This window comes from Epinephelus moara, chromosome 24 (assembly GCF_006386435.1).
Source record: "Epinephelus moara isolate mb chromosome 24, YSFRI_EMoa_1.0, whole genome shotgun sequence".
NCBI lineage: Eukaryota > Metazoa > Chordata > Actinopteri > Perciformes > Serranidae > Epinephelus > Epinephelus moara.
The window spans coordinates 49,019,784-49,043,099 of NC_065529.1; the positions used below are offsets into that span (position 1 = coordinate 49,019,784).

Consider the following 23,316-nt stretch of genomic DNA (forward strand, 5'->3'; position numbering starts at 1 on the left):
CATTTTTAAAGTGTGTGTATGGAAATCAGACTGGGGCTGGACCAGCGGTGTCTGGGCCTATTTTCAAGGGTTGACATAAGGACATGTGTACGTGTGTGCGTGTGTGTGTGTGTGTGTGCGTGCGTGCATGTGCGAGTTACATCGCATTTTTGTCTTTGTGATCTCTGAGATTGAGGACATCTTTAGAGCAATAAAACACAAAAAATATTTAGAAACAAAGTCAGACACCTCCTGTCTCTGACTGGGTAGTATCAAAAACAAGTCACATCTGTGCTTGTTAGTCACTTTACATCAACTACGTAGTCGCATGACATTTAGACCAGTGCCAACGTCCTCAAAGGACTGAGGGTTAAGATTTAGTTTTAGGGTTAACCTGAAAATTAAAGATACAATATGTAACATTTTTGCATTAAAATGGCTAAAAACAACTCGACCTATGTATTTTGTTAAGTTGTGTACTTACATTATCCCAAATGTTTCAAACAATGTTCAAACCCAGAGAGGTCTGTAATCTTATTCAAGGTAACTGTGTTTCATTTGGTCACCTGCCATTTGACCCTTTACCCCCTCTTGTTGCTCTAACTTCCAGGGAAACACCAGCTGATACTTCAGAGAGTAAGGAAGAAATCAGACAGTATCACAGAATGATATTTCAATATTGACCAAGCTTACTATAATGTTCTAACATTAGCCAAGCGGCAACCTCCGAGGAATGAAGCCAATGTGAAAGTGCCAAAAAACAAAGTTCCAATGGCTACTTGAGACTGACTCTGAAATAGAGTCAACCCCTATAGAGCCATATGGTAAAATGCACAACTTTACAGCAGAAATAAACATGTTTACAGACTGGTACAAAAAAATGTTTTTGTCCCTATAGCTAATTTTCCCATTCATGACAACTGTACAGGAGTGCATTGTTATACAACTCACCTGTTTACACTTTATTAAGGCTTAAAGTTACGCATAAGTCCAAATAATGCTGAACTCAAGGCTTTGAAATGGTAGTCAACAAACCAATGGGTGATGTCACAGTATCAACCAATTTTTCAAAGAGTTTATGAGTCTTAAGCATCAAAACCAGTCAGTGACACAAAGGGAGTCAGATCAAGGTCAATGTTCACAGTGCTACCCTTAACCCAGTGTGGCTTGTAGTACACTGTGTGTGTGTGTGTGTGTGTGTGTGTGTGTGTGTGTGTGTGTGTGTGTGTGTGTGTGATGATCCCCTTCCTCCTGTGAGTCACAGAGAGCACAACAGTTCTTTCCACATGGACGGACATTCATCAGATGCCTCTGTGGAGAAGGAAGCTGTCATGAAAATTGACTCAACTTGAAGTAAAACCTTGACAGCTGAAAATGACTTGAATCCAGGGACTAAATATGTACAGTGGAGCTCCGAGACATCCTCTCAGACTGTGGGGACATCATTTGTCTCCATTCAAGTGGAAATAAAAATGATTGTGTCTCTGGCTCTTGGAAATATAAGGCTTGGGTGACCACTGTCTGTCAGTGAAGCAAAGAGACATTTATTTATATCCAAATGATGCATATCATTACTTTGACCTTCACAGACTACCACAGTGTACACTGCTAGAAAACCAATTTCTCATACTTTTAGCAGAGGTGACAATATTCTGACATTTCTTCATGAATTAAATATGATCGACCACAAGATGGCCGCTGGACCTGATGGTCTGGACCCTGAAAGGCTGCTGCTGTGTTCATAGTGAAGCCTGTTACCCACCTTTTTAATATTTCTATTGTTCTTAACCAGGTTCCAGTTCTGTGGAAGCGAGCTTATGTTACACCCCTACTTAAAACTGGCAGCCGATCTGATATGAACAATTACTGGCCATTTTCAAATATATGTGTCCTCTCAAAAATCTTGGAATCATTAGTCGCCACCCAACTGACATCATACATGGACTCTCCCAGTATTTTAAATTACATGCACTCAGGTTTCGGATAAGGGCGTAGCATTGTAACCGCCTCTTTAAAAGTCACTGATGACACTGACTGGGCTATGAACAGCAAACTTATGTGTGTCTCTTTTTAGAGACTATACAAAGGCTTTCCATACTGTGGACCACCCACTACTCATTAACACCTTGCTGAGTGCTGGCATTGGATGCAAAGCGGCAAAATGGTTAGCAAAATACCTATCTGAATAATCATCATCTGATTGTTAAACATGGCAATGTCATGTCCGATCCAGTCATTGTGGAGAGGGGTGTTCCACAAGGATCTGTTTTGGGACCCTTGCTTTTAAAAAAAAAAAAAAAAAAAAAAAAAATTAGTAATATTTGTGATAAATTCAAATTCTGCAAGTATCATTTGTATGCAGATGACGCAGTGGTGTACTCCTGTACCCCCACTGCAGATATAACCTTTTCAAATCTGCAGACTGATTTTAATACCCTGCAGTATGTCCTTACAGACCTGAAAGTGCTCTTAAACTTTCTCCCCTGGGCAAACAGACGTTCCAGTCCTCTTCATCAATACTCTTTATGGTATCTCCATTCAGTCTGTTGATAATTATAAATATTTGGGAATTCAGTTGAATAAAAGGGTCAGTTTACACATCATATTGACTTTCTCACAAAGTAATTAAATTCACACTGGGCTTTCTGTACAGGCTAAAGTCCTGATTTTTGGTGGCATTGAGGAAACGCTTAATGCTGGAGTACTTCTGACTCAGATTGATTTTGGTGATACTATTCACAGGTTCGCCTCACCGTCCACCTTGTCCAAACTTGACGCTCTGTATCACTCAGTCCTGAGGTATATCACTAAATCTAACTTCACATCATTGTATCTTGCATGGTAGGATGGTAATCTCTCACTTTGCGTAGATTACGACACTGTTTCAGGTTTCCAACTCACCTAAGGTGCAAGATTTTATCTTTGCAAAGCAGTCATAATCTTAGGTCACACAAATGGCTTCAGTTTAAAGTGCCTTGTACCAGCACAGAGGCTGCTGGCAAAACAAGTCTGTTCTACTATCGTTCCTGCTCCTGGAATAATCTGCAGGCTGAGCTCAAACTTTAAACCCTTATCTTTTAAAATGATTTTAAACTTAGTATTGAGGAAGTGGTCACATGTAGCTGCAGCTGCTTTAATTAACTAATAAATTCTAGACTAAATATTATTGCTGTGTTAATGCACTGTATTATGTATTGCATTTTGGCATACCCATTTATCTTAGCTAGGTCTTGCAAAAGAGGTTTTAATCTCAATATAACTTCCTAGTTAAATAAAGGTTATGTATATTATATGAACCACCACAATGTTGTTAAGGCACTTCTGTAAAGAGCACATTTACTGTATGGCAACTATCATGAACCAGAACTGTCCCTGATAATCAAACAGCAAACATTTTGAGAAATGTTTCAGTGACACCAACACTGACACTGCATCAGCCTCATATTACCTCTCATCTTATCTTCCCGCAAAATCGTGAGATCCATTTCTCAGCAGTTCCCCATAATCTGATATGAATATGGAGATGAAGGTTTAATTGGACGGTTAATTAATAACCAATCAAGATTCATTTATCACCCTCGTTAAGATGGCTGTGTTTACTCCCCAGCCTCTCATCTATATGGAAATCAGACTGGGGCTGGACCAGCAGTGTCTAGGCCTATTTGTAAGGGTTGAAATGAGGACGTGTGTGTGTGTGTGTGTGTGTGTGTGTGTGTGTGTGTGTGTGTGTGTGTGTGTGTGTGTGTGTTGCTGGAGCTGAGTGAGTTTCCTGCATCTGTAAGAGACTCCAAAGGCACAGGGGGACTGAAAGAAAGGGAAAATAGATTAATTTGAATGTGTGTGTGTGTATATGATTATTTCCTATTTGTGAGAGCAGGGAAGACAGAGCAGGTGTTTGTGTGTTTCACCCATGAGCTCGCAGGTGCCTAATTTTTCTGTTGTCATACAGCCTTTCTCAAAAAAAGAATAATCATCTTGCCTCCGGTGTCCAAACGCCTCACAAAGTGGTTATTAGAATAATCATTTGGCACTGTTATCAAATTCAAAATGATAATCTCTGTAAATCAGGAAAGCGGAACTCAAGGAGCCACTTCTGCAGCGTTAATGCAGGTTCAGACTGAACTCATTATGAATACAGCATTATATAATAAATGCAGGTTTCCATCATGCCATTAAAACAGCCAAATACGAGTCTTAAATGATACTTCATATCCCTGTAGAGCACACCTCAAGCTAGTTTATGAAGAAGGGAATTGCTTGTTGATGCAGTAATAGTAGCGGAGAGGGCGTTTCTCATTGTAATTACAGTTATGACAGTGATTTGACACAAGTGTGAGCTGCAGCTGAGCCCCGGAGCTCACTGAGAGCACAGCATCCTCGCTTCACACAACGCTGGCAATGCACAGGTATTGACTGATAAATATCAAGTCAGTACACTGTGCAAACATTTATGAGAAGCAGGCCAACTATCACCATGGTTACTTTATTGGTTGTCATAGCAACAAATAAAGAATACTTAAGAAAACTTGATCAGAGGCATCGGCACTGTTAGAATCAGGTTGCCTAACAACCAGCCACTTTCCCATCTTTCTGCCTTTCAGCTATTTTTGGATATGAAACAGTTGTTTTTTTAAAAAGTACAACTTGGCTGATGTTTCTGACACACGCCGTCACTCTCTGCTCGCCTGGCTGATATCTGAGGATGCCAAGATATCACCTAAAGCTCAACCCTGTGGTGATGCCAATTTGGACGGTGAAGCACTTGGGTGTAACCCTGGATGACGACATGTCGTTCCCTGCAAATATCGCAGCAGTAGCTCCTGTTGATTTCTCCTCTACAACATCAGGAAGATTAACTCTTTCTTCACAGGGCAGCTTCCTATCTCCCACCTCTACTACTGTAACCCCCTCCTTGCTGAGTTCTGCCTCCGCCATCAGACCTCCGCACTTCTTCTCTGTTCACTTCTTTCAAGCCATGGTCAAGCCCTACATCCCGGCCCAACCATCGCACTCCTCAGCTTTGGGACATTTAACTGTCCCATCACTCAGAGGAGCCTGTGGTCGCTCATTTCCATTGAGGCTCTTCTCGGTTCTGGTCCCACGTCATCACAGCAGAGTCACTGCCCATCAGGCTAAAAAACACCTTTTACATTAAACAAAAAAAAACCCTGGTAGCACTTTCTTACATCTCATTTCTTAACGAACAAAAATAAACAACAAATACATTTCTAATCACTTGTACTGTTGCACTGAACGTTTTTACTTTAGTTATTTATATATTATTATTTATATTTTGTAATTTGCATTGGACAAACGCATCTGCCCAGTGAATGTTATGTAATGAGATGATTTCTTTGTTCAGAGGAAACCACTCATTCCCAAGCTGTTATCCCTGTTATTCTCCATCATCCAGGTCATAGCAATCTTAAGGGCTATATCATAGGCAACTGGACTTGTATGAGTTTCCTGAAGACATTTCACCTCTCATCCAAGAGGCTTCTTCAGCTCTAATTGACTGACGTGAAGTCACAGGCTTTAAACCCTGAGTGGGTGTGAACCTTTACAGAGTCGTTGAGGTCACATGTGAGTTGTTGACCCATCCGACCATTATGTGTGTCATTAGGGTTGTCGCTAAATGTTAAAAAGTCTAATTTCATGTTGTTTGCAGGAAATAAGAAGCACGACAATGAGCACATTGAACTTCATATTCATAATGAAGAAACAATCAAAGTTTCATAAACATGTTTTCTGAGCACAGTCTCACTCCGAAGTCGTTGAAATCCGGTGCTTAAGCAGTGACTTAAGGCATCAGAAACTATTCTATACTATCTTCATCTATACTATTCTTTAAATCTGTACATTTGTCTTTAAAGTGAAATATGAGATTACAGATTTACCTTTTAGTTTTAGATATCATTTTTTTTATTAACTCACAATTCCTTAAATACACAACCAGGTGGGCTTAGAATCGTTTATCTTTCTCTGTATAAAACGCCCCGTGGTCAGTTTTCTATCAAATATTGTGGAGTTGTTTTATGGGATGAAAATGTTTCTTCACTGAATTCTTCTGTGTCTTTGTACAAAAAGAGACTTAGAAATGCTCTGCTGTCAAAAAAATAAATAAATAAAAAAAAAAAAAGATGATTTACAACAACACTGATCACTCTTAGGAACTGCTGTTCATGCTGTTAGTATACTAGTAGTATATATAGGAATTACTCAATATTTAACTGTAATATTTAACTGTATAAAGTGACATTTTTCTTAATTCTGATATTTAAAATGTATTGATGATTTTGACTGTTGTATTTTACCACTTCTATATCTTCTGGTTAGGGTTTTCATATAAGCCTGTACATGTTTCTACCACACCCTCACATTTTATATTTTTCATTCCCTTTTGTTTTGTGTTTATGTATGTGAAACAAACAAATAAATAAATGAATACATTTTTTTACATACTGGTTAAATAAAGTACTTTTTGGCGTGGGGGAAGGTGTCAAGTATTTTGAAGTCAAAGGCTCAGGTCAAAGTGAAGTCACATGTCATTGGGGTTAAAGTCCAAGTCGAGTTGCAAGTCTTTTTTGATTCTGTCAAGTTGAGTCCAAATCATGTTACTCAAGTCTACACCTCTGTAAACTGTCGTAGGTTAGCTGTAATGTTACTGGAGAAGAGAGGGCTTCAGTTGAAAGTGAGATAAACAGCTACAGCCTATTGTAACCCACAAAAAAACATCTACTGGCTATGGAAAGCTGTTAATACCTTTGATCACTTAAATGCAGCTGCAACATGTAGAAGACCACCAGCTAGTGGCTGCAGTTCAAGATTCATCATAAATAAACATGCACTTTGGTCGTTACTACAAAACCTCCCCTCAGGGAGTCTTCAAGTCGGTTAATACAGAAATTAGCCCACTATAAACAGTCACAGTTATTTGCAGTGGCAACAGCACACATTAAATTGTCAGCCTTTCTGACCATCCTGCTACAGTATGTTGATTTCACCTCTGAGTCTGTTTCTATAGTCATAACTCTTCATCCGCAGCCTGGTTGTTTAATATTTCACAGTTGTTTATCAACAGCCAGCTCTCTTCTGAGCATTCACAACAGCAGCAGCAGCTTGCTATTAAAGATTTGTTACAGCTGAAAAGCCTCTCTAAAATAATGAGAGGCTGTTCTTAGCTGTGATTATGGGCTCTTCAGTAATGCTGACAGTACTGAGAGTCAAAAACTCATACTTTAGAATGCTGCTACGCCCTTAATCGAAGTCTAATGCTTTCTCAAGTGTTATGACTGTAATCTATATGTCAAGAATGGAACTGGGGGATTGCATTCCATATCCATCTCCATATCACTGTCATTGCAGTCATTGAGTTTCTGTCTGGGGACGATAATTTTGCATTAGTGCAGGCAGAGGAATGCTAGCCACAGTGCAAGAGGGCACAGGAAGCCAATTTAAAGAAAGATTTTCCTTCCATCTTTAACACTGCGTGTACTATCTGGGAAAAAAACAGCTCTGCAGTATTTCTGCAGCAGCAGAATTGGCAAAGATGACACACACACACACACACACACACACACACACACACACACACACACAAACACACACACACACACACACACAGAGCAAGAGACACATATACACAGTCTAGATATATATTTTTAATTTTCATCCAGAAGTGCAGAGACTCGTCATGTCTTAGTCAGCATGACTGCAGAAGGTTTTTGTAAAGGACAAATAAAACATGTTTACCTCGATATAAATAATTGCCAATTACACAAACAAACATTCTCTCATAAATATCTGCTCTGCACTATTAGCCAACCATTGTTTGATTGTTTGGAGGGTACTTTCTAAAACTGTATTTGCATGTTTGGATAATGACAGCAGCTGGGGGGATTTTGAAATTGCCACGGGGACCTTGGACAAAAGTTAGCCCTGGCATGCCCTGATAATCGCTGTGTGTTCGGGCTGTGATGCCAGCCTGCGCCACAAGGGCTCAGATAATAGCCCATGTCCCTCGCTGGAGGGGTTGCATTTCATAACGAGGGCAAATTAGATGCTGATTGGATTGAATACTAGGCTGGTCAATACAAGCAGACAATAAGAGAGGAGAAACATGGAGGAGAGGAAGTGGGGAAGTAGAAAGCAAAGATAAAAGAATCAGGTTGGGAGGAAAATAAAGATGACTGGGGAGAGAAAGTAAAGAGGATTGTATGACAACACGGGGGGAGAAGGAAAGCAAACCCATGTTGTTCTCTATTTTCCATCAACTCAACATTTCTCTCTCTCTCTCTCTCTCTCTCTCTCTCTCTCTCTCTCTCTCTCTCTCTCTCTCTCTCATGGGCATCTCCCTCCCCGCATAAAGAAAAGGCCCAATCAGCTGCTGGCACAGGATCGATGGTAGCGCCCTGCCCAGCTGTGGCTAATGAAGCACATACTCACTCATTATCTGCAAAAGACAACACTTCCTGGCTTCAGACACATCCTGGATTGAGTTGCTAATTTCTGTGAGTCAATCTAGGAATAGAAATGGGAGTAACATCGGCTAATAACTTGGGCTGTCGTCCAGGCCTGTGCTGAGCTATTACAGGCTATTTGCACTCATTATTGGGGAGAACTATGGATGCGGCAATGAGTATTACTTTGTTTTATCTGCGCTCATTTGTGGCAACACAGCCACAGCAGCGTGATTGTGAAACCTTTCTGTCTGGTGTCCTCATGAGAATCAGGGGGCAATGGTCCTTGATCCACCAGGGCACAGAGTTACTGTGGCTCTGATTACTTATACCAAATTGTATTTGTTGTCTTTTAAGATAACAGAGGACTAAAAAAAAAGCTAAACTTTACAGTAGACACAAAGTCATTCAGCAGTCTTTACAGGGACTCAGAAATTAAAGGTGAAGTGCGTGATTTAGGGAGAATTGGTGGCGTCTAACGGTGAGGAGTGCAACCAGCTAAAAGGCTAGAATTTCTTCAGGAGGGATTTACTCGGAGCCGAGTTATCCGCAGAGGTCTCGTCCTCTCCGAAACAAACAGACCAGGGGTCTCATTTATAAACATTGCATACGCACAAAACAAGGCCTGAAAGAGGCCTGAAAGAGGCGTGCGCCACTTGGGATGTATGTAAACAGACCTGATGGGAGAAAATCTGACCCATGCTTACGAACATTTTGAAGATGGGAAACTGGCGATACAGGTGGTGAGGTAAAAGCCTGGTTGTAGAAATTGTCGAATATTTTTGGCACGCACCATTTTTGCTTTTGTCCATACCTACATTTTTAGTATGGATCCTACGTATTGTTTTATGAATGAGACCCCTGGGGATTATAATTAGCAAAAACACTGAATAAAGCAGTTTCACGTTACAAATCAGTGCATCTCCAACACTGTTTGGCATGACAGTGTGGGCGGCTCATCAACCACCTGCCAATGTGTGCTCACGTTTCATTTCCAATAACTTAAGATCCAGACTCTCAGGAGGATTTATCAGGAGCCAAATTATCCACAGAGGTCTCCTTCTCTCCAAAACAAACAGACCAGATTTAAATTGGTAAAAACACTAAAAAAAAAAGTAGTTTCACATTACAAACCAGTGTAATTTTGATGCTGCTAGCTGCAGATGGGCTCGAATAGCCCTACCTAGAGCCCGTGTTGGGATTTTCCATTCTAGGCTACTGTAGAAACATGGCTGTTCCACATGGTGATCTCTGTAGATGAGGACCAGCTCCATACGCAGATATAAAGGCTCATTGTAATGTAATGAAAACACAACAGTTCTTATTTTCAGGTGACTGTACATTAAATAAAACGTGCTTATTATATCCAATATATACCTCTAAATCCTACACCCTGGACCTTTAATGTGGGAACTGTTAGTGGCAAATGAAGCACCATTTCCATGTAAGGGATAATGTATAGTGAGCCAGTGTGATTTTTTGTTTCAGGGTTGTGGGAAGGGGGAAATACTCCACTCCATTTTCATCCGTCTTCAGCTCAAACGCATCCTTCGTCAGATCACGCTTCCCCTCTCTGCCACGTCTGGCTAGATGGAGCTGGACCTCAAACCACACTCTCTTTACCTGCCCGCTGGCTGTGGTTGGTGACAGCGCTGCCGTTGACCTGATGAGCAGTAAGTCTGAGGCTGAGATGAAAATGCTGCATTTTGCCACTCCGATCCTATTTGGCCTGTGTGGACTAACGTTAACTGATTCTGATGCTCCTCAGTCTAAGGCCGTTGCTATGGCGTCCCTAGCAACGGAGCAGCAGAGCAGTGGTGATACCTTTGTTGATTGACCAATCAGAATCAAGTATTTAAGAGTGCCATGTTCTAAATGTTGCTATACAAGTCTCCAAAGGTACACCATCTTGACTTATCAGCTACTTTCAGCACTTTACATAAATATTATCAATACCGTTACATGTTCGATGTGCATTTCCTTCCTCATAGTGGCCAGAACAAAATGTTGGCATTATACATTTCTGCAAACCACAAATATGCTACATTTGCACATTCATACGCAGCATATCAACATTTCTAAAGTGACGTATATGAGCTGACTTTGTCATTTGGAGGTGGAGGAGATGGTGGATGGTGTAACACCTAGGCTAGTGAGTCATTGTGAGTCACTGCTGTGTTTCTAGTGTTTCGGCACCAAATGTGGGTGCTCTGAGGCGACCCATTGCTTTTTTTCCCAGCAGCTTTTTTGGCACATAATAAACAATCATAAACATCTGCAAAGCTGATTTTCTCAATATTTTCAGTAAGTTAACTTTCTAAATGCCCAGAGGGGAAACTAAACTAAAGTTGTGCATTGATTTCATCCATGTTTACTTGCTAGCAGTCTTGTTTTTTCTGACTTTGTTGGCACTTCAGCTGCATGCTGGAAAAACATTTCAGTGCTACAGGTGGTCAAAAACTCCACACAGAAACTTAACGCCAAATTCAAAAAATGATACTAGGATTTATCTCGAGGACGTAGTTTGTATGATAAAGACAGCAGTGTGGAGGCAGGTATCTTACTGAGGTTGTCAGATGGCATTTCTAATAAAATGTGTTTTGTATTTGTTTTTAAGGTCTTTGATGCCACCAGATATAAACTGGTGTCTCTGAAAAATCATCATGCTTTTTCAGGGACTGGTCGCTGTGTTTCCAGGGGCTTTATAGCCATGAAGAGTGGATGTTTTTTACCAAGACTTTGCTGCATTTCTTATTGCGGTTGTCAGGTGGCATTTCTCATATGCTGTGCTGTGAATACCAGAGCCGAACTGAAAGGTGATCCTGTTTTCTTCAAATGAACCTCTGAGCAGAGATTTAAATGTTCCAAGGAAGATCACTGAACATCAGCACCGTGAGAGCAGCTCTGTGACATTAATTACTGTTATTCACGTTCACACTATAGTCGTTTGAAAATCTGATTACAGGTTATCAAAAGCACAACTCTAAAGGCTCTTTAATCTGATGAGCGCGTTACAACTTTGGTAACTTGTCTGAATGTTGTTAATTTCTACAAGGAGAGGAAGAAATGTTTTACAAAAGCAGGAAGCCAATTAAAGCAGATCTGAAGCATCTCTTCTCCTCATTTTATGGTTTGAAATGGGATTTTGACATCTTGTTGCAGAGCACAGTATAAAACCATTATGCAGTTTCAGAACTCACAGTCCACATACATGTCGCATCTGTGCAGAAGGCTATAACTTCTATGGTCCTAATTTTCTCTCAGACATGTCTCCTGATCTTCATTCTCACTTTATGGATGCAAATGTTGCTGAAATAAACTTTTGAGGCAGAACAGTTATCTCTAACCCTGGAGGATGTTTACAGTGATCACTGGCACTTTAATGACGCTCCAGTACTGCAACAATGATCAAGGACATTTTTACTGCATCAAACACCCGCCCCCAGAGTATTTCATGAAGCTATTCATCAGGTAGAAAGAAGTCTTACCTTCACATTTCTCCAGAATCTGAACCATCTCTCCCACCTCCAGGGCCAAACCCTGAGTCACTGAGCCACGGAAGTTGCAGATCACTGTGGAGAAAGAGAGAGAAGAAGAAAAGATGAGATCCTGAGAGTATGGTGAAAACATAAAACTCTGAAGCCCCTTTTACACTGGTTGTTGCGCCATTATTCCGCCCTGGGGTTCTGCACAAAGGGTACAATCACAGAACGTGGGGACACGATTGTCTGTCTTTAAGCCAACAGTGGAGGTCGTAACAGCGCCGAATCAACATCTGTGTGAAAGGGACAGTCGGCAGGACAGGACCATGGACAGGATGGGTGTGATGTTTTGACAACGTGTTATGTATGTCACCCTCGCCAGGAGATTTAAAAAGCAGCTAGAAGCAGTTAGCAGCTAACTCAAAGACGAAGAACAGAAACCAAAATATCTGAAAATGAAAAAAAACAATGAGGTCTGGGAGCTCCTTATCCTCCAAACAGAGGACGAGATCAGTCACCATATAACTCGGATGGTAATTGATTGTTATTGCCATGTTGGCCATAGTTAACAAAGCACTGCAGACCATAGACTGTAAAAATAATGGACATAGCTACCGTGATGTCACACAGTGGTTGATGGGCTCCCATTTTGAAGCCTCAAGTTTGGCATCACGGCTGTCGCCATGTTGGATTTTTGGAGCCAAAAGTGATCATATTTGGGCGAGAAGGTGGTACTACAGAGGAGCAAGGGGTGGATCGGACTGAGAAGCCAAGGACACTATCGGAAGACAGCCTGTCACTCAAAACAGCCTTCCCTTAATTATGTGTAACTTTAAGCCTTAGTAAAATGTAAACAGGTGAGTTATATAAAAATTCACCCATACAGTCGTCATGAAGGGGGAAATAGCTATAGAGACCAGGCTGTGAACGTGTATTTCTGCTATTAAGTTGGGCATTTTACAGTAACATGGGGTTCTATAGGGGATTGACTCGCTCTTGAAGTCAGCCTCAAGTGGCCATTAGAGGAACTGCAGTTTTTACCATGTTGGCTTCATTTTTCAGCCTCAGAGGTTGCAGCTTGCTGCCGATGCGTATGTTATATGTCACACTAAAGGCCGACACTGTTGTGTTACATGTCACCGCCATCACGTCTCTTTGCTTCTTGGATGCGGGCATGCTGCTTAAAATCACACACTGGCGAAGTGTGATGAAGTCGTTGTTTGGTTCTGTGTAGAAACGCCAACGTGGCATAAAGAGGGGACTTTCTAGTGGCCTTACAGTGCGATCGCTCAATATGAAGGGCTTGAGACGCTGTCCTGAATTTTTGGAACACACAGCTCAAACATGAGAGTTTGGTTTTAGAATTGCAGGGCAGCAACTATTTTTATTCATTATTAATGAACCTAGATAATCTTTTATTCATCCAAAAAATCAATAGCAGTTTCATTATTCAGCATAGTTCACAAAGCACGTGAATACCAAAGCTGTGCCCTCATCTGCTTCCATCCCTTCCACTGTCACTGTCACTGTCTGCCTGTCCCGTGACAGCAGCATGACGTTAGCATCAGAGCTTGACTGAACATCCACAGTCCGTGCTGTACCAGCCAGTGCTGATGTTAATAATCCCCATGACTGCACCAGTGCACTCAGAAAACAACAGCAGAGCTCATTGCAGTGTTGCAGTCACTCTAAGTCACTCCATACAGGACTGAAATATATTAAATATTGAAATTTCCCCAAAGGTAAGATGTACTTCTGCTCGACCTTTAAAGTTTAAACCCTTCAAGAACACACTTTCATCCTCAGCCAGAAGTAAAGAGTGTGTAGAGATGTAACTTCAATAAAACAACAGAGGGAACTGTTCCCAAAACTACAGTTAAATCATCCCACAGCAAGAAACTATGGATTACCAGAACCATCTGGAAACACGGACAATGACAAAGCAGCAGTCTACAGTGCACGAAAAGCCAAAAAGGACTAAACACAGACATCATGTGACACATAAATGATTGGCTGATTGCTTATGAAAGGAAAGAAGTGGCTGCTTCGAATGTCGATCTACATAACTGATACTACATTCGAACCATGTTGGATTTTGGGTAGTGGCTGTTTTAAACATGGCGTGGTGCCTAGATGTAATGACAAGTAGTTTATACTATTTTGTGGCATCTCAGAGAAGGACAGTGTGCAACAATAAACATCACCAGGAGATTCATTAATGCCAGGTGTACTGAGACACTCAGAAACACTTTATTGATCCCTGGAGGGAAATTGGGACGACAAGTATGATAAAAGAAGAAAGCTCTAAGTTGGAAAGAAATAGGAAAACAAGCAACTGCAGAGGGCTGCATGCACCCTCAGCACATTCACACAAAAGAAACCAGGGATGCACCAATTTATTGGCCACATATTGGTTCAAACCAGGAAACCTCTTGCTGTGAGGTAACAATGCTAACCACTGCACCACTGTGCCACCTATAAAGATGTCAGATGTAAATATGCCACCAGTGCATCTGCAGGACAGTGCGAAGGAAGGAAGCATGACATGGTTGATGATATGCAGAGGTCAGATTACACAGTTCAGCTTCCTGGTGGCCTGAGAAGTTTCTATGAGTCTCTATGTGTTGGACTCAGGAGACATTTGAGTGCATAAGTTACATAAGAAACTTAATGCTGCAGTTTAAGGTTAAAGTATTCTAAGGAGGTCCAAGTTTTTGAACACATGGTGAGAATATGGTCATCAGTACCTGCACACTTCTCATATATTGTAAATTGCTTAGTGGGAAGTCACAGATCAAACTGTTGTCTTTGCGGAGGTGAGCTTGGGCCGCGACAGCAGAATGTTCTGAATGTAGAACAAGATCTTCTGTTCTGTCTTTGTTTAACTGGCTGTTTCCATTAACTCTCTTTGTGTCTGTCGGTCTGAGGTCACAGTGGTTTATCTCTTATTCAGCCCGCTGTGAATCAACCTTGAAGACAAAGCCAACTTTATGATCAAGTCATGGTCACGCTCCTCAAGGCCTCATGACCGCCACTCTGTCCGTCTTCAATGCCACTCTCCGTTTGTCTCCGTCTCTATATATAGTGTCCGGTTGTTATTGCAACTGTTGGTCTAATAGTTTACAAATCCTGACAAATCCCTGGTGTTAGAACATGTCATTCACTTTGTCTCTAACACTTTCTCATTCTGATGAGTTACACTTCATCTGATGGCAAAGTGCTCTGCTGTCTTACCCAGGCACACACAGGCTTACAGGCATACAGTTAGGGATGCACAGTATATATCGAGCCAATAGATTATCAGCTAATAAAGGGAAATTTATACTATTATTGTTATTCCGATAATAAAATTATTAAGATAAATAAGGCCCATAATGCAAAGACAAACTGCTTTTACTGACTTAACTGGTGCAGCATCTACACTGCCAACGAACACAGAAGGGTAAGTGCATCACGCTAACTAGGGAGCCAAACATGTTGTCGCCAGTGTGGTCTGATCCATTTCTGTCGCTGCCATTACACTGACTAGATGCAGTGCTGAAGGACCGTCCAAGGAGCCACTGCCTTCCTGGGGAACGGTCCGTCCACTGTCAGCCAGGTTAGCTCGAGCTAACACAACAGCATCGGCTCATATCCAACACTAAGCTGTTTAAGGATTCCAATAAACCAAACCAACAGAGAAAACATCTTTCTCTGTCGTTAAGCCTGTTAATAAGCATAGGTAACGTTGTTGACATCTAAGTCTGGCAGGTCAGAGTTGACATGATGGCCATGAATCAATGTATGGGAAACACCAAGCCTTTATTTTTGTATTGTGCGATGCTCTGACTTCAGTTACTTGTGTGTATACATTGACATGTCGGATTTGTCACAACAGTGTTGTGTTAACAGTAGTGATGTCAGTTAGATTTGGTTAGGTCAGAGCTGTGTATTAAACCATCTACCTTTGTTCACTACATCTTATCCTTTCTAAAGGCCAAAACACACCAGCGCCATACGACACGCGCCAAAACAGACACCCCCATTATTATTTATTTACAAACCCACACCAGCAGCGTGTCAACGCACGTCGATGTGACGCGCCGCGGTACTTCTCGCTATTGTCCTATTTTTCAGCGTCGCCGCCCTTGAATATGCGCTTCTTTTTCAGAGAAAAGCCTTTTTTGTACTTCCCAGCTCCCGTAGTAGCAGTTCTGTTGAAGAGCAGAGAAGAAGAAGTTTGGCGCCATCTATCGTTTGTTTTACAGTCGTTGTCTGGTTGTCGTGGTCGTCCTGCATTGTGTGTTTTCTTTCTTTTCCTGCGTCTTCTTCCTTGTCTTTTGTCCTATTTGGTGGTTGGCAACCAGCTAGTCAGATTACCGCCACCTAGTGGAGTGGAGTGTGCAAAATGGGGTTGACGCCCCGCAGCAAAACGCTTTCTGTGTGTGTTGGGGCGGCTCTTGAATCGCATCAATGACGCCACTGTAATGTGATGCCGCCAGTGTGTTTTGGACTTAACCCTCAGGTGTGCACACACTAAAGGTTATGAAAATCGAAACTTGTTACAAAGGTTTAGTGATGGATGAAAGTTTTGGAGTCAGTGTGTAAACGTGATTGACACAACGTGAGGTTGTATTGCTTTTTAGACGTGCGACAATGTCAGACGGATATCAGACGGCTGAGTGTACAAAGATCTTTAGACACAAAAACATGGGAAAATCGGCCCTTCAAGGTTTACAACTTTAACTTTTGTGTCACACTGATAACAGAGACAGTTTCAGCTAAATCACACACACACACGCACACACACACACACACACACACACACACACACACACACACACACACACACCCACAACAACAATCTGTAGCTCGAGCTGCTGATTGTCGTCTGATACTTTGGCAGAGAGGACACACACCTCACACCTCAAGGCGGCGGGATTGTTTGCGTCTGTCTCTGTCTGACATTGTCTCTCTGTCACTGTCACCATCTGTCTCCTGATCATCAATGCCTCTCTCTCTCTCCTGCATTGTCACCGTCTGTCTCTCTGTCATCGCTGTCACTCTCTCTGTCACTGTCATGCTCTGGGTCTCCATTATTAACGCGTGTGGCATTGTCACTGTTTTGAATTCTGTCACTGACATCGCCCCCCCTCTGCTCTCTCTGCATCTCTCATTTGTTCACTGTAACCTGCTGTCATCACTGTCACTCCGTCACTGTCGCTGGCCTTGTCACTCTGTCATTTGTTTGATGCGACTGTCAGAGACCCCGTCTGTTCTCACTCTGTCTTGCTCTCTTGCCATGTGCTTGGACAAAATGTGGAACATAACAATATCGATTAAAGCTGAGTCCGTGAAAGGAGGTAAAAGGAGCAAGATGGATGCGACCGCAGAGTTCACACTGAGTTCAGGAGCAAAAGGGAAGTTCACCTGTGATGGCCCAAAAGTACTCCTCCACTTCTCTGCTGTTTTTAGTTGGGACACTGTGAAACATTTTACAGTGTTGACCTATAAAATCTCTCTGCTGCCTTAAGCCCAGATCAGACCAAAAATTTGAGACGAGATGAGTTAAAACTGGCAACTACTTGCAATGTCCCTTTCGCTCCTCCACGGCGCCAGCCTCTTTTCCAAATATGGTCATTTCTGGCTGCAAACCAAAACAAGATGGCGATGGCTGAAATGCTGAACTCAAGGCTTCAAAACAGTGGTCCACACACAATGGGTGACGTCTTGGTAGCTACGTCCATTATTTTTGCAGTCTATGGTCTGCCTTTAATAAAAGTTATGAGCATATGTTAAGTTAAAGGTAGGGTCTGGAGGATTTTCCAGTTGCTGTTTGTAAACACACATTCAAATCCGGCCCCTCCTATCAGGCTCAACTCTCCCGGGTGTACGGAGCCCGGAAGTACGGAAAAAGGCTTCACAGAAGAGGTTCAGGCAAGGCTCGCGCTGGTGCACGCTCGGACACGCTCGGGCACGGCACCTGCGCTCTCTCATTGGCTGGGGAAATCTCCGCCCAGAAGCGGTCCGAGCTCACAAAAACATCAAAATACAGTTAAAGGGCAGGAGCTCTGCAAACAGAGTCACCACCACACATGAGTAGAAGCCCATAGGTGATGATTAAGCAGGATTTCATTTGTATATGTCTATATTTTGTTTTGTTTGAAAATCCTCCAGATCCTACCTTTAATGACAAAAGATAAGTTGATTTTTCTGACTTCCTGTGTGATGTTTTACAGTGTAGAGTGTTGTCTCGTCAGTGAGTGGAGGCTCACTGAGCTGAAATCATAATAAAATGTCCCGATCAGTCAGTCTCATTCCTGCAGTCTGTTACACAAATGATTGTTTTCAAGGTTGCGTCCTGCTTGTCTCCTTTTGCGTTGCTTTTTGACTAATCACATCTCACTGTTGTGTTTAGAAGACATAGTCATGACTTAAAAAATAAAAGTCTTAAATCTACAGCGGTTTAATAATATAGTTTGTTCACAACCCATTTACTATATCCTGTTGAGTCATCAAATACGGTATGCGCTCCCTGAATGATAAATGATTTTCGAGCACATGATTTTAAAGTTAAGTGGCAAACACAATCTGCTGTGGCGGTGATTCATGAGTGTGACCTAATGTTCCTGATAGCAGTGTCATCTTACGCCAAAAACACACCAAGCAGCGGTGAAACGTGGCTCGCCACAATAATTACATTCTTCTGTGGCTGGGAGGCGTGTTCATGTGTTTCAGGCGGGAGGAGATTCTTTGTAACACAGGTCAACATGTTACAGGAGTAAGGGACTCTGTTTACTGATTGGCTGTGGCTGTTCTCTGGCCACAGTTTGCTGCAGAAAGTTAAACAATTTCCAACTTTTATTTTGACCACACTTCACCACAGAATCAAACAGCTGCAGCAGCTTTGCACTGCAGCTCATTGCCGGCTGCACTTTGCTGCTGCTTGCCTGAAATCAAACCATCAAAATTAAATGCACTGCTGGTTCTTTTTTGGGACACAATAGAAACAAGAGAACTCCTGTGGATTAATTCATTTGCGGACCTCAGTTTATTTGGACCTCTCACTTCAAAACCTGAATCAGACACAGAGAGAAAGAACGGGACTATAACCCCACCAATATCTGCATAGAAATTTAATAAAGCAAGTTATCTCATCTATCTTATCGTAGTATAAGACATTACAGAAGACACTTGGAGTACTTAATCAGAGACTGTGGCAGACGCCATGACGACATTATTATTTACAGTACCAGATATCTCCTCAGTCATCAGAGGGGTTTCACCTAATGGCTGCGAGTGAATCAAAAGCTTTACAGCTTAAAGATGAAAGTTATATTGCACAAGAAGACCATCCAGTAAGTGTGGATTAAAATGTGTGTCACATCTTCCAGATTAAATTAAATTCTAGCCAGTCAACCCCAATATAGGCCTGGATTATTGTGTCATACGGATTACTGTTAATTTATTATGCTGATCTGTTCTGTACGACATCTATTGCACGTCTGTCCGTCCTGGAAGAGGGATCCCTCCTCAGTTGCTCTTCCTGAGCTTTCTACCATTTTTTCCCCGTTAAAGGGGTTTTCTGGGGAGTTTTTCCTGATCAGCTGTGAGGGTCATAAGGACAGAGGGATGTCGTATGCTGTAAAGCCCTGTGAGGCAAATTGTGATTTGTGATATTGGGCTTTATAAATAAAATTGAATTGAATTTGATCTGGACGAGTCTGTAATCTCCAAAGATCTGATTATGATTCTTTCTATTACATAAAGTGTATCTACCATAGACTGTGAAAGTAATTTTTGGAGCCAGATGTGACCATATTTCAGGCCCCCAGGAAGTGAGCAGGTATTGAAGCCCATTTTTGTAGCGGCCAAACAATGATACTGCAATTTCATACATTTTCGTGAGCAATGCAACGTCTGGAAAATGACTCGTTAGACTATCAAGATTTTATCCCTTTGGTCCAATAACATTTGGAAAGTCTAAAAGAGCTGCAAGATTAAATCACTTTATCCCCATCAAGTTAGCCGAGCACCAAACTGGAAGCAGCCAGCTCGGCCAGCGGAAGTCACTAGTGCGCCTGCTCCATGGGACCAATGTCGTGGTAGTCTGAGTGGGCGGAAGTTCGCTGCATAGATCAGCCTCTCATTGGGCAGAACGAGCCACCCACTGACGTCCCGCCCTACCACCTCCGGTTGTGTAGCAGTTTTCAACACGTCCTTTACTAACTTTTGCGGTGTTTGATCTTGCAGGATGTAGCCATTTTTCTGCCATTGTTCGCGTCCAGTAGGTGATATTTTTGTGGGTGTGTTACACCAAAACCTGTTTCCCCCCGGCAATATTTTTGCAAGCGCACCGTTGCTGTGGCACCGCCCAGAACGATTGTGATTGGTTGAAAGAAGTACAAGCAGCCGGGGCGTTTTTTTCTCCAGTCTCAAAGTGAGAGTCGGCCCAGCCAGACCTTTCTTTCCTTGAGAAAGGTCTGGTGAGCGAGACTAATGTTGTGGAAGCAGCTGATCATCTGAGTAATTTCATAAAACAGAAACAGAGCTTTTTTGGCTTCATTTGCTACTGAGCAACTTTCATAGGAATGAACGGTGTCCCACCTTCAACCCTATATCCAGGTCTCTAAATACATCCATGCCATATTTGGGTGAGAGGCTGTTGCTGAGAGGACCAAAGGGTGGATCTGACGCAGGAGTCGGGGATACAGTCACTCAAAGCCTGACCTTAATTATACAGTTGTCATGAAGGGGGATATTAGCTACAGAGACCAGACTGTAAACATGTTTACTTCTGAATTTCTGAGGGAATCTATGGCGACTGACTCACTCTTGGAGCCAGCCTCAAGTGGCCATTAGAGGAAGTGCAGTTAGAGGAAGTTCATTTTTCAGCCTCGGAGGTTGCAGCTTTCTGCTGATGCACGTTATATGTTTCACTGGAGGCCAACACTGTTGCGTTACATGTCACGCCCATCACACCTCTTTTGCTTCCAGGATGCAAGCATGCTGTTTAAATCCACACACTGGAGCGGCACGGTGCCGTCGTTGTTTGGTTCTGTGTAATAATGCCAAGGTGGCGTAAAGAAGGGACTTTGTAGTGGCCCTATAATGCAATCTCTGAATACAAAGGTCTTTAGACACTGTCCTGAACATGTCTGCAACACGATAGTTTGGTTTCTGAATTGCAGGGCAGCAACAATTTAAATTCATTATTAGTAAATCATAAATAAATAATTCTTTATTCATCCACCATTTGAGGAACTGCAGTTTTTGGCACTTCCGTGTTGGCTTTATATTTTCAGCCCCAGAGGTTGCTGCTTGGTAACTACATGTATGCATACAAATTAAGGGAAAAAAAAGACTGTCACAAAGCTGAGAGCACTCCAGAGAAGAGAGGAGGCAGAGGAGAGAAGACATGGAGGGAAACACACACGCACACACACACACACTGAACACACAGGGATTAGCATTGCTCTGTCCGGATGGTATTGGCATTTAGTTTATCCAGCGGATTGGGTCAATAGTCTGACAAATGACTCACATCTGTTAGGCGAGTCACACCACTTAGCCTGTGGCCTTTATGTGTGTGTTTGTGTTTGAATGTGTTTGAGAGAGAAAGGAAACACCAGAAAAAGAAATAATGGATGTGTAGTTGTCTGCAGGAATCTGTGTGTGTGTGTGTGTGTGTGTGTGTGTGTGGCACTTGAATGAGTCATTTTCTCTGACAGGATAATTCAATTTAGGGTGCGACTTCAGAAATTTCTTTCAATATTTAATTTCTGCTCCAGAGCGCCACTAAAACCCAAACTGAAGAGGACATGTGACACAAATTTAAATCCCATGAATTATTTAAATATGGAAGTTTCATAAGCAGAAAAAAGATACATACAGAGAATAAATGTTTAGTGCATGCTTTACTCTAAGGACCCAACAGTGCCTGTTAGTGGATACAGCACTGCAGCATGAGCTTTCCACATTCATGTTAGAGTCTCTGTGGAGTTATAGCACACGGGCGGAATTGTCTATTATGTGTACAAACACCAAAAATGAGGTGATTTGACCAAAAAGGAATCAAACAGGAAAAAACAGATCCATAGACTTCCTCACAGCGCTCATATTGGAACACACTTCTTATCATCCTTTATTAAATGCAACACTGGGTGACTGCACGTTGTCAGCTCCAAACAGCAGCAGGGAGAAATGGTTTAAAGATGCTGAATTTCAATGACCAGAGCTGTGTTAAAAACTCTTGGATGTTGGACACAAGAGTCCACAGGGTCTCAATTAGGAGAATGAGACGATCTCCTCTTTTGCAGCCTCAGTCTGACATTTTAAAGCAGAAACCCTTCATGATTACAGCAATTAATACATTAGAGTCATCTGTATGAGGGAGTGTGGGGACCGACTAAAACTACTGTAGTGGAGACATTCTTCATACACTTGGTACCCGGAAGACAAGCAATATACTGTAGCAAAGTGAAACTTAGTCTCTGCAGCAGTTCAAATGCCTTGAAGGTTAACAATTACAATTTAAGCTGATAAAATGCCAAAAGTTTTACACAAAAAAATCCTCCCTTATCTTTAAGAGGGTTAGAGGCTATGACCGGAGTGTTTTATGTGTAGGTACTTGAAAGCTTGCATGAGAATAAGAAAACTCAATAATGTATGAGTGAATACAGAACAGTCGTATCTCTATTTAAAGGTCAGTTTCTTATCATGTTAATGTGACAGAGACGTGGAGACAGCTGGGGAATGATGGGAGTTGGCGAACAGATGTGACGACCCCCTGTAGGTTTATGAACTCAACACAACCTCGTTACATCAAATAGCACATACAGCATGCACACTGATGAAAACACACTTGGCAGGTGCTAGACGGAACAATATTTACATGCTAATGTGGCACTGCAGGCGCTCTGGATGAACCCTGTGGTACGGATGTCAACATTAATAAATATAGCATCCATTTTAGTGTACTAAATATGTGTGTTTCACATTATTAGCTACTCTCTACTTGCACAATTAAGTGTGACGTATATCTGTTTTACAAAGTTCACATCTTTACTTCCTGTCAACTCCACAGTAACATTACCTTCACCTCCAACCTTCTGATCACGATGCTATTTCATCCTTTAGTTAGTTGATGCTACTTCACTTTTCACATTAAGCTTTGTACTGGGGATGCACAATATTTGATTTTTTGCTGATATTCAATATGCCGATATGTAACAACTCAAGTGTCAGCCTCAGCTTTTTAATAAGATTATCCACCTAAGGTTTAAAGGACAGGGAGTCATCTTACTATATAATGACGAAAACTGTGTGTGTGTTCCACGTTTTTCTCCTCACTGACTTGGTCAATCCATGTGAAATTTGGCACAGTGGTAGAGGGTCATGGGAGGATGCCAATGAAG

The 23,316-nt window shown here is 41.9% G+C and overlaps 1 protein-coding gene across 1 annotated transcript in view; it reads right to left on the bottom strand.

The window, feature by feature from the left end:
• Nucleotides 1-23,316, bottom strand: part of LOC126385738 (dedicator of cytokinesis protein 3-like) — a 305,180-nt gene that overhangs the window by 183,259 nt on the left and 98,605 nt on the right. Inside the window, exon 2 of the mRNA XM_050037648.1 lies at nt 11,927-12,010. Within this exon, the coding sequence (XP_049893605.1) occupies nt 11,927-12,010 (84 nt within the window). The remainder of the gene's footprint in view (nt 1-11,926; nt 12,011-23,316) is intronic.